This window comes from Stylophora pistillata, chromosome 7, assembly GCF_964205215.1.
Source record: "Stylophora pistillata chromosome 7, jaStyPist1.2, whole genome shotgun sequence".
In the NCBI taxonomy this organism is placed as follows: domain Eukaryota; kingdom Metazoa; phylum Cnidaria; class Anthozoa; order Scleractinia; family Pocilloporidae; genus Stylophora; species Stylophora pistillata.
The window spans coordinates 8157454-8170058 of NC_142525.1; the positions used below are offsets into that span (position 1 = coordinate 8157454).

The 12605-nt window shown below is 39.7% G+C and overlaps 1 protein-coding gene across 1 annotated transcript; it reads left to right on the forward strand.

The window, feature by feature from the left end:
• The first annotated feature begins 952 nt into the window (after positions 1-952).
• LOC111339709 (uncharacterized) lies at positions 953-12226 on the forward strand. The gene is made up of 4 exons (XM_022946424.2): positions 953-1070; positions 6991-7842; positions 8494-9594; positions 10262-12226. The coding sequence occupies exons 2-4, from the start codon at positions 7015-7017 to the stop codon at positions 10517-10519; spliced, it is 2187 nt and encodes a 728-aa protein (XP_022802159.2). The 5' UTR covers positions 953-1070; positions 6991-7014; the 3' UTR covers positions 10520-12226.
• The last annotated feature ends 379 nt before the right edge of the window (positions 12227-12605 follow it).

A 12605-nucleotide genomic window follows, 5' to 3' on the forward strand; every position in this document is an offset into this window, starting at 1 on the left:
ATATGTTTCACTGGTTTTTAGTGAAATTTTTATGTGAGTCAGTTCAGGATATGCACAAGAGCTTACAAGACCCAACACTTAGATTTTTATCTTTGAGTAGCCAGTGTTTGCCTTTGGGGTGGGGTCAGACGGTAACAAGATTTCCTTTCCAGGGGTACCCATGTCCTTTCAAAACAGTGAAACCCAACTGGGTCTGAATGAAACAGACAACAGGTCATATTAATCACATTAGCAGGAATAGTAGTAATATAATAATAATAATAATAATAATAATAATAATAATAACTTGTATTTCAATGATAGCGCTCATATTTTGAACTAATGGCGCTTTACAACACTGTGCGGGAGACTTTACCAGACTGCTAAGCAGTTTACAATCAAATGAAGGCGAATATAACCAGATGCCCCCTCCCCCCAATTCCCAATAACCGGGCCAGACCACATCACGTTCCCTGCCTAACCAAATTAACTAATAAATAGATGCAGGAGACGGGACCTCCATTTATTCATCCCTATTCGAGAAGACTAGAATATCTAACCATTTCTTGATCGATGTTATAGATAGGTAGCATATTCTTTTCAATTATTTTAAGACCCTGAGTGTTGGTCCGGCCGGGGCTCGAACCCTCGACCTCCCGCACAACAGTCCGGCGCTTAACCAAGAACGCTATGATATATTTGTTTTTAAGGGATTTACGTATAGAAAAAAAACCTTGCAAGTAATTTTTATTATATCGAGAAAGATGAACAATGTCTCCCTTTTTATTCAAGGAACAGGACAGTTCTTAGTTCATTTAATTTCAAAACTATTTTCTGCTTGCTTCTCTTCACAAAACCCGTTCTTACAGGTACGACTGTGAAAACCCTGCATTTCCTCTTATCAAATACTTATGTGAAGTGGTAATGCTACTGTAGTTGAAATTCATTTCCTTCTATGGCAATGAATACAATACCTCAGTGAACGTAATAAGATATTTATTAAGGTGTCAGACTTACTTATCTACCTATATGAAATATAGGGCAGGTCCGCAGACAATCGAATTTTGCCGTTTTAAGGAAATTTAGGCGCGGTAAGTATTCGATCGAAACATGATTATATTCTAGCATCTCAATAGTCAAACCTCTCCAGTGTTTTGTTTTCGAGGGTCTCATATTTGGATTTATTTGGCCTTACTCGGATGAAATAAATCGCTGATCACTAAGCTGATCATGAATTTAAAGCTAAATGCGTCGGACGTGTACAAATATTGGATAACATATATATTCGATGTTGATAGTCACATTTCTGAAAAAAGTTTGCAAAGATACTTTCGTTTATATACGGAAATTTTAATGTGGAGAGGTCTCCCTCGTTCCCTCGCGAGACCAAAGGTATTAGTTTTTGAATCAACAGGTAGCAGGTTGCAGCCCATATTTCAATTGCTTCATTTTTAATTCAACACTGGAACAAGTCAGCCATCGTCACGGCCTAAAGATCTCCAAAAGGAAGAAACTCATATTTTGTGCATTTTGGTAAAATATGGAGCAAATTAGTTAAGGTAGCTAATTGAAATACGTGTCAACCTTGGAAATCCCTCATCGCAGAAACATATTCATTTGCAGCCTTTTTCACGCCAATTTTTTTTTCACGCTAACAAGGTCTGCCTAACCTCCAATTTAGCAGAAATACAGCTGTATACAGAACGAGTTAGTTCAGCATTTTAGCAAGATACACCTGACTATTCCATCCTTTTGTTTTCTTGGATTGGTATGTAAAAATATTAAACATAGGCATGCTACGCATGCAGGAGTTATTTTTTTGGATATATGGGTTGAAATGGGACACTTTGTAACTGATGCTGGTGTCTGAATAGTTGTTGGCGATAATAACCTGCTTTGACACCACGCTTCCTGCAGTCCCCTCCAAAGCCCTAATTTGAACTCGTCATGCATCGCTCTCTCTCCAACGTTGCGTGACGAGACCAAACAACGACCTCCTCGTAGGCTATAATCATGCTTACTACCGCCTCTTCGTCAGAGACGAAAATGTAATTATTATTCTGGCCGTAAAGGGCCACAATCAGTAATTCCGTTTGGTTTTACCTGTGCAGAAAAATGCACAATAGGCGTTACGTAGCACTTTTTAATTGGCGTAAAGCAATGTGCTGGACATTGTTTTGGCATCGAGTGTCAGCACAGGTAACCCAGGCTTACTTTTTGTCAGTGTTACGTACACGTGGTTACAGAGAGAACATATGGGGCGAAGTTTAGGTCTGGAAATTTGCTTTTAAATGGAAATAAAAATCAATGAAACTTACCATGTGGCGATTTGTTGTTGTCCTTAATATGTACACGAAGTTTCGGGAAAAATACTCTTCTTCACCTTTCCTTCAGGTGAAGAAGAGTGTTTTTCCCGAAACTTCGTGTACATATTAAGGACAGATTAATTTTTCCCGAAACTTCGTGTACATATTAAGGACAACAACAAATCGCCCCATGGTAAGTTTCATTGATTTTTATTTCCATTTTCAAGCAAATTTGTAGACCTAAACTTCGCCCCATATGTTCTCTCTATTTAACCATGTGTATGTGACACAAACAGTGAGCCTAGATTACCTGTGATTCGATTAATTAATACGATTGTCTTATGTAACCTTTGGCGATTGGATCTATTAATAGATTAATATAGCGGACGAAACAACTATACTTTTCTGACAAAAAAAAAGACTTGTGGAAGTCACTGCCACATACCTTAGATTTCAATCGGTCAAAAACTTGCAGTCCATAAAATGCCTTCAGTGATATATCGTTCCTGGGCAAGGAAAACTTCAGAGTTTTGTTATTAGATGTAATTAAGCAGGAGAAATCATTATAAACAAAGTCGTCGCCGCGTTCAAAAGCAAATTTTTATTGAGCGACCCCACATTTCCTCTAGCAATTTTAGTGTTTCCAAATTGTCATGGATGGCATCAACTTGTTCCAAAGTCTTAATCTCAAGAACTCTCCATGTTAACAAATAATGAAAAGCATTCGACAGTGATTTTGCTAAAACGGCAACGCCTTCAATTCGAACCAGTTCATTTCAATCCGCTGAACCGCAAATCCGGCCAGAATATAGGCACCGTGTAGCCTCTTGTTCAGTAGCAGATAGTTGCCTCAAAATATTCTTCCATATAATTTTGCAGTGGAAAGCTCTATTTTATCTCCAACAGCCTCTGGACAAAGATGTTTTCCGGTCTCCGTTCTTCGAGCAAGTGAAAATGGATTGAAGGACGAAAAGTGTCGTTTTTCAAAGCATAACAACGTGGGTTTCTTAATTGGTTGTTGCCTATCTGAACTTTTCCCTGTGCGTGCGAAATACGTGATAAAATGCAGGTTGTTTACAGGGAGTTGACACGCAATGGGAAAAGTCCAAGGTAGCTAAAAGCAAATTTAATTGGTAGAAAACGTCTAAGCACGTGAGAGTTGCGTGGAAAACTGACCGACTGTACCATTATGTTCCTTGAGAAATTTTTCAGTGAGGCAGAATCATGTCATAAAATTTACGTTGTTCACTGGAAAATGGCATTTCATCTGAGAAAGTTTAGTCCATACTGGCGAGTAAAAAGTAAATACGCAATTGCAGCGGGAAAGTATCGTTTAAATAATATTTCATTCACGGAGAACTTTTAAAAGCAAAGAAACGATATTTAACGTGGCAGTCGACACACAAAGTGAATAAAACTTGCTCGTCTTTTCAACCTTTACAAAGAGAGCAGCCACTGGGCAAAAAACAAGATCATCAATCAAATAGAATTTATGCAAATGCCTTGCGCAAGTTTTACCAGAGTCAGCAAAACTAGTCCTTCCGAAATAACACGCTCTGGTTCTAAATTCGTGTCAGGCCTTTAGCTGACGGTGTGTGCGTTATAAGTGAAAAAGCGGTACACAAAACATGCACGTTTTAATTTGTAATTTGTAGAAAAAAATTCCTTACGACCTTTCTAATCTCGACAGCTAGGTCATAACGATAACGTCCTCACGAAGAACAGCCATTATACTAGGTAGATGAGCTCACAATTCTTATAGATGTCATTCTTACCTCGTTCTTTAAGCGAAATTAAAAATGGAATTCATGTGTAGTAATGAAATATCCCTCAGTCGAGAAAACGACATAAAGTAAGCGCGGGACTGTGTCAACACTCGGTAAACTTCACCTTTTCTTTAATTATTCTTCGACTTCAAAAGCGCGGAATTACGGGAACACTAGTTTAACGGCCCTCTCGTTATATCATTAGGGACCTTAAGCAGTCAGGACGGCAACGCCAAGGAAGACTTCGATTAAAAAATCAATTTCTACTCTTAGTTAGAATTTGAAAAATAGCTGCATGAGCTTACTGTCTCATACCACGCCACAGTTCAACTTCAGCATGACGTATAAAAGCAGCGTTGAGTTCCAAATGGAAATTAAAGTAGTTTGCTGTCGCGGTTTCGGTTCGCAGACGACGCAAATTTTGACAAAATATTTGAAAAAATTTTGAATCAAATATTGCTTGAGATGTTGATAGGAGCAACTTCAGAATACCTGGCCGCTATTGACTGTTATGAATGGATTGCTCCCTCGGTCCCGATGTCGAAAAATAATATTAAAAGAGAGGACATTCGGACAAGTGGTCCCGCATTCAAGCTTTCCTGACGTCGAAGAATGACGAAATGATATGACCGTTAAACTAGTGCATCCGCAGTCCCGCGCTCACGAAGTCGAATTTAGGGACCTTAAGCAACCACGACGGCGACGGCAACGAGGACGTGGAAAAACAAGAGATCTAATTGGCAGAACAATAGCTCAGCACGTGCGTTTTGAAAATTTGTACATTTCTTAGCCGTCCTATGCAAAACAACAACGTGAAATCGCCAAAATTTGCGTCGTCTGCGAACCGAAACCGCGACGGCAAATTATTTTAATTTCCATTTGGAACGCAACGCTACTTTTATACGTCATGCTGAAGTTGAGCTGTGGCGCCGTATAAGGCAGTAAGCTCCTGCAACCATTTTTGAAATTCTTACTAAGAGTAGAAATTAATTTTTTAATCGAAGTCTTCCTTGGCGTTGCCGTCCTGATTGCGTAAGGTCCCTATTGTTTTGCATAGGACGGCTAAGAAATGTACAAAGTTTCAAAATGCACGTGCTGAGCTATTGTACTGCCAATTAGATCTCTTGTTTTTCCACGTCCTCGTTGCCGTCGCCGTCGTGGTTGCTTAAGGTCCCTAAATTCGACTTCGTGAGCGCGGGACTGCGGATGCACTAGTTTAACGGTCATATCATTTCGTCATTCTTCGACGTCAGGAAATGCGGGACCACTTGTCCAAATGTCCTCTCTTTTAATATTATTTTTCGACATCGGGACCGAGGGAGCAATCCATTCATAACAGTCAATAGCGGCCAGGTATTCTGAAGTTGCTCCTATCAACATCTCAAGCAATATTTGATTCAAAATTTTTCTCATGTTCCACTCAGTCTCCTTTAGAACGAAGAATAACCATAGTGGTACATCGATCTCAACTCCGCTGCTTTCCCAACACGACTGATACGTTTCCTTAATTCCCTAACCCGCTCTCACCGAGTCACGCTTTGGTTCGCTGAAATTTGAAGACCTGTCAAACCACCAATTACCAAGAACGCTCTGATTGGTGCGACATCGAAAAATACTACAATCTGATTGGTTTGTGATACACCAAAAAACTGCGCCAATCACATTGCTTTGAGATACACCAAAAAAAGGTGCGCCAATCAGAATGGTTAGAGATACACCAAATTCCACTTATCAGATTACACTACACCAAAATACACCAATCTATACGCTAACATATGGTTATTCTTTAAAAAAAAAAAACTCAAAAATGAGACATGAAAATCAAATTAACGTTTATAATGAAAACACCCAACATGTTGGTATAGCTGGTAGAAAACCGCTTATGGGTTGAAAGGTGCCACTTAAAACAAAAGAGATAAAGGCTTTTGTGAAAATGCAGATTTTATTGTGTAACAAATCTAACAAAAACAAAAAAGTACTTCTTCTACCAATGTTACACAAGATTGCTATACAGAAGTCATTTTAACGTTTGTAATTGTTCTCTTAATTGTTCTTTAAAAAAAGTTAAGGCCTTGATTTGGCTTATTATCTAGAAGGTAAGATATTCATCTTACTAACATTGCACAGAGCCAAAGATATTTATCAGTTCGGCAAAAAAAGTTTGAATAGATCTGAACACTAGAGATTTCTCCAATTAACAACTGAAAGCAATGCGTGCAATTTTAAAAAAGAACCTAAAAGTTATCCTTTTAGATAGACTCGCCAATAACGTTTTGAAAACATTGATTTTAGCATACCTATCTTTTTTCGTCTTTTTAATCCATATTTTTATTTAAATGTTTTTTAAAATTCTTCAGTTCAAAATGTCTATGAAAGCACCAAAACTGTCTTTTTAAATTAGAGCTCTTTACATTTTCTTTAGATATTTGAATATAAGAAGAACAGATTTGTATTTTAAGATGGCTCTGAATAGGGTGATAGCTTTTATGGTTAACGGTTAAAATTTTGGCCAATTTACGACAACGGTTAGTATCTTGCCATTGTGTTCACCAGAAAAATTTTTACGGTAAGTTTCTTTTTTTACGACTGACGGTTAAAATCTGTCAATTATTACGCTTAACATTTTGAAAATGTATGTTGACTAGCATACGAAACGTCAAGTTCTATATAAAATGCATTGGAGTACAATGTTTATCACCGCTGTTTGTCTTATTTTGTTATTATCATTGTTATCAATATCTTTAAGTAAATAAATAAATTGATAAATCAATATATAACTAATTAATTGAACATAATTTCGCATTAAAATAAGTGAATTATATTTTACTCTGATCATTGATTTGGACACGAAAAATCTTTGCTTAAAAATTCCAAGGGACGTAAAAAGCTACATTACACTGCAATGATGATAGTAACTCAATGTATAAATTTCTCCGTAGGACCCCACCCTCTATTTGAATAAAATGAAGGAGGTTTTTGTGCTCACTACAATCTTGGCTGTGTTACCCTCGTATGTAAGCAGTACCATTTATTACGTCGACGCCGGAGCTAGAGGCATGGACTCGAATACCGGACAAACCATCGACCAACCTTTCAGAACCATTCGCAGGTGCGTCAATGCACTAAGCTCCCCAGGGGACGAGTGTCATATCCGTGCAGGGCGCTACCACGAGCCGGAATTCCCTATTGCTGCTAAAAAAGGCAGCGCGTCTCAACCTATTGTTATACAAGGTTATGGAAACGAAAATCCTGTAATCGACGGAACAATTGAATTGATACCACTTGGGAGCTCGTCGTGGGTGCGGGGTAGCGATGGGATCTATAGCGCTCAAATCGGTCAGGACATCTGGCAGCTTTTCGTCGGCGAAGAAATGATGACGAACGCGCGTTGGCCGAACGCCTTGTGGTCGGACAAGTCCGTATTTAACAATAGCCACTGGGCAAAATCTGCTTCGACCTCAACCCGTGGAACAATGATTGACAATGGTGATAAAGACTTGGCAGGAAGCAGGTTAAACGTAACAGGGGCAATGGCTGTTCTGAATATTGGAAGCTTCAACACTTTTACTGCCAAAGTCGAAAGTCATGTGCCTGGAAGAAATTCCTTTACTTATGACGATACTTTTGGAAGTATAAAGTTCGTGCCAGCCAGAGTACAAAACCAGTACTTTTTAGAAGACAAACGTGAGTTTCTTGACAATGATGGCGAGTGGTTTTTTGATCGAAGCACGAGAACTGTCTATGTGAAGACTCCGGATGGAGCAACTCCTGCGGGGAAGATTCGTGGAAAGGTAAATTATAGATCTTCTGATACTTAATCAATAATTTGCCTAAATACTTCTTAAGAGTAACCGGGAAGCTTTTGTCGAACTTTTTCATGACGCCGTAAAAAAATAGGAATACATCTTTTGATCATGGGTGGCGATTTGCACCTTAAAACATCGCGGGTCATTCAGAATTGTCACTATATTTCTCAATCTGGTAATCTAGTCAGCTGTTTGTAAGGAGTCGCCATGCACCGCATTTCTCAGTTTCTTTAAGCTGGGAATTTTTGAAGGAGTGGGCGCACATCCAGGGATCTTTGTTCGAAGGTGCCATTTTCTACTCAGAAAATGCATAACCTTCTTTAACTATAACAGTAATAATTATAAACCTTATTTAATTGTCAAACGTATTAAGTTGTACTGATACACGCTAATTGGGAAAACTAGACCCTGAATGAGCTAGGAAATCTTCCTATACAGTTCATTTGATATGTATAGTCTGCAGATAGATTAGTTTAAGAAAAAAGTTCAAGGTACGAAGAAATGCCCCTATTTTACTTGCGAAAGGGTTACACGCTTTGAAGAAAATCTCTTTTAGTACTTTTGGCATTTAAAATGAGATAAATCATATGCGAGCGCGTAAAAGTTGTCATTCGAAGTATGTTTTCTTCACTCCAGGTGCAGACTTACGCTTTCACCATTTCAAACTGCGAACATTTACATTTCAAACAACTGACGTTTTTTGGCACCACTTTTAAGACGCTCCCAACGAGCAAACGTAGAGTTATTGGTGACTTAACGTTTCACTCGATCAACTTTAGCTTCCCGTCGTATTCCAAGCGCATGCTCGGTGTTACTGCTCCTCCACTCTGGACATTCATCCGTGCATCTCGCGGGCGCCGCTTCAAGTTGATAAACAGCACTTTCTATGGAACGGATGGACTCGCTCTTCAGTACTACGGTGATGGAGTACTGCTAGAGAACAATCTGTTTGAGTACAATGATTGGTCCGTTTCCCTCAGTCGAACCAAGAATGGTGGATTTGGGACGGTGATATCACAAGGACCCAACGACCAATTTGTTAGCAACACTTTGCGTTATAACGGTGCGGCTCATGGATTCCGTCCGAATGGACGTAACCCTCGGGTCGAGCTCAACCATATCCACCATCAGTGTTGGGGAAATTTGCAGCACGACGGAGCGGGTATTCAGTTCCAGATCCCCTCGCAAACCGATGCTATGTGTATGAACAATTGGGTGCATTCGAGTCCCAAACCTGGACTGCGTTTTGATGCAGCGAAACCACCTCGAGTTGGGGAACGCGGCACTATGAAGAAGAATGTCATTTGGAAGTGTGGTGGTATCATCGTCAAGGGTAATCGTCACCGTGTAGAAAACAACCTTCTCTTTCACAAAGGACCTGGAGCGAGCCCTGCTGCAGGCTGCACCTTGTGTGTGCGAAAGTACTTCCCTTCGAGGCCGTTGGTTGAGATGAACCAGCAAACTGAAATTAAGCAGAATGCTGCAGATGTTGCGAATGGCGGCAGGAGTTCATGGCCTTTACCGGGTATTGTGACTAAGAACGTGATAGGACCTGTTGAACCGGAAGTCATGGACGCAGATAATTTGGACTTCCGGCCTCGTGCAACCTCCAGATACAACGCGGATAACGTCGGACCCTACAAATATGATTCCAGTAGCAGATTTTATTGGATTCCTGGGCGAAAATTTTACAAGGCCAGTACCCCTGTTCCTCCTGATAGAAGTACTACTGTCAAGGTAAAGATATAAAGCTTTTCCGGAAGCTTTTACTTTGGGGTAATTATCAATTGAGTTTTGCAGTTAGAGAAATGATTGCAAAGCTTTTTCCAAACTACATCTCTGATTGGTTTTCAATTATTTTGCTACCTTTTAATTAATTAGGTGTAAAATTAAAGCTGATAATGGCTTACTTACTTGCATTTTCCCGCACTCAATGCCAGTATCTGGTGTTCTCTGAGATTCTAAAATTGTCCTTTGTATTGGTATAACGGCCAAGGAAAAGTCACTCTAAAGCAAAGCTGTAAATGTGGTCTTGCAGCACATAACACCTCGCACAAGGACTTCACAATAAACTAACGAGCCTTAACAATTCCCAAACGCTAAGCCAGAACACTTCTAATTTTTGCAGTTCATAACTAGGGCAAAACAAGGCTCGTGCTGAAATCACTTAAAACCCAATAAACGCAGTAAAACTTAGACCAAATCTGTATAATACATTTCAATTAATCGAATTCAACTGATGAATCTGTTCAGTCTTAACTTCGATTATTCTCTGGCTGTTAAAACTTCGTCATTTTATCACCGACAAACTGGTAATTTTCAGGACCAGCCCAACTTGCGCAGCCACATTAACAATCGTTTGCTACTCGAGGATTCAAACCACCACCTTTTTTTTTCCTCTCAGTTTAACAGAGATGCTGTGATGTGGCTGAACGCATATGAAGTCTCTATCCATCGTCTTTACTTTGGTACTAACAAGGCCGACGTTGCAAATGCAACTCCGGCTTCGCGTGAGCACAAGGAGAGAATCACAGGTTATGGTAACGTGCATTACCTTACAGAGAGTCTTTTAAGAGGAACTACATACTACTGGCGGGTCGATGCCGAGAAAGATACCACAACTACTTACAAGGGAGACGTATGGTCATTTCAGACCGAGTGAGAACAGAACAGGATACACGCAGAAAAGATTACACCCAGCTGCAGTGTAACGCAGCATTTCATGGGCATTACTTGTGATTAAATATAAGGTGGATATAGAAATTATAAACAGGACTTCAAAAAGAAATGTTTCAGTAGGCCTTCACGTTCATGAGTTGACAGAAACGTTCGCGTAAGAGGTTATTGATACAAGAGAGATTAAGCACCGCGTTTACGTGAAACGGCAAGCGGCAAGAGTGACCACGTGACCTTGTTTTTCTCGCCATTTTTTCAAGTTTGCCGCGGTTGCGCTTTGCCGTTTCTACGTGAAAGTAGACTGTTTAGCGTTTGTCGTGCACGAAAGATTTTCCCCACTTTTTTCTCTCACAGAATAGAAGTTGATTGCCGGAAAAAGGGCACCAAAACTATTTCCTTAAGTCATACAAGGGCGCCTTGAAATCCACCTTGACGTAAGCTCACGCGAAGCTAAAGCAGGAAGGTTCACGCTGTTGTACATGAAATGTAAAAGGACAAGTTGACGTTTGCCCTTTCACGTAAACGCGGTGCTAAACCTCCCTATAACTTCTACAGAAACTTAAGGTTACCGTGCACCCTCAGGGGTTTCTCGCGTTCAAGCGATGTAGAGCGTCCGGTTCAAACTGTAAATATCTAAACCCCTATATCAAATTAAAGCTTAAAGGACTGGCTATCAGACTATACCAAACATTTTGAAAAAAATGAGTTGTCGAATTTTCACGACTTCTAAATGCGAGCGCCCAAATCACCTTTTGAACGTTACATGTCAAAGCGAATTTTGTTTTTCGCTTAATTATGTAATGTGTTCCTCCGTTTCCGGGGCCAAAGTGCCAAAAAAACGTGTCTGCGATTCGCCCTATTCAATTTCAGTGAAAAGTTATAGAACATTTTTGAAATAGGATTAAAATGTGGAGTGATCGTACAAAAATCGCTCTTGAAAAAAAAGTATTTAGAAATAAAAAATTCAGAGACACATTTTTGTTGTTTATATGTAAAACTAGCTACTGTCAAAATTTGAGAGCAATCGAACAAATTCCCTTGGATTATAGCTCTTAAAAGGTTATTCGGGCGCTTGCATTTAGAAATCGTGAAAATTCGACAATTAATTTTTTTTCAAATTTTTTGGTATAGTCTGATAGTCAGTCCTACAAGCTTTCATTTGATATAGGGGTTTAGATATCTACAGTTTAAACCGGACGCGCTACATCGCTTGCACGCGAAACACCCCTGAAGGTCGGTGCAAGGCAACCTTAAAAGTGCAGGGTAAGCGTGCAAAAGACAAATACAGCTGCAGTTTGCTGGGGCCTTAAAGCATGCCCAAGACTGACCAGCTCTCTCAGACGACATTACCCTTGAATCAATCATCAAGGTCACGAGAATAAAGTAAATGATCACCAACTCAATAGCACTAGATTGTTGAAGAAATTCTCCTTGTCAGCACGTTATAATTAGGAAATGTATAAAGAACAACCTGGAAAATACGCTTACGGTTAGCAGGCTATAAAGGGTGAAGAGATCTATTTCGGTGTATGCACCAGGTGAGATCTTCTCACAAAGCAGCCAAAATGGCAGCCCTCGACAAACCTTCTCAGAGGTACATCGATACTCTTTTATTGTACAAAGACTCTATGGTGTTTTAACCTTGGTGATATTTCTCGGAAGGAAAATATATTACATTATTTGACTTGGCTAAGCAAGGATTTCATTATTGTACATCTATTTATACGCTGCCGAGATTTACCACGCTTCAACTTTAATCGCAAAAACAAGCCATTTGCGGGTGAAAAAATTGGAATATTTTTCCAAGAAGCTACCTACAATCTCCGGAAGCTTTTCGATCCTTAGACAGTGGCTACTGATAGTGACCTCTGCCGGGGCTTGTGGTGCGATTAAAATCAAAGTGCAAACGATTTTAGGCAAAATTTATTTCATTCCTAGGAATTTTCTACACAGAATGAGCACCAACTAATGCAGGTGAAACCGCTAGGGTAAGAAACTCGGGACAAAGACAACTTGTTTTTGTAAGCAATGTTTTTCCAGGTCGAGGCATTTAAGGGTAGTCAAGTAAGCAT

Excerpts from the sequence above, each read along its gene's own strand:
- LOC111339709 (XM_022946424.2), top strand. The coding sequence starts at position 7,015 with ATGAAGGAGGTTTTTGTGCTCACTACAATCTTGGCTGTGTTACCCTCG. Across the intron at positions 7,843-8,493 it reads CGGGGAAGATTCGTGGAAAG|GTGCAGACTTACGCTTTCAC; the intron begins GTAAATTATAGA and ends TCTTCACTCCAG. Across the intron at positions 9,595-10,261 it reads ATAGAAGTACTACTGTCAAG|TTTAACAGAGATGCTGTGAT; the intron begins GTAAAGATATAA and ends TTTTCCTCTCAG.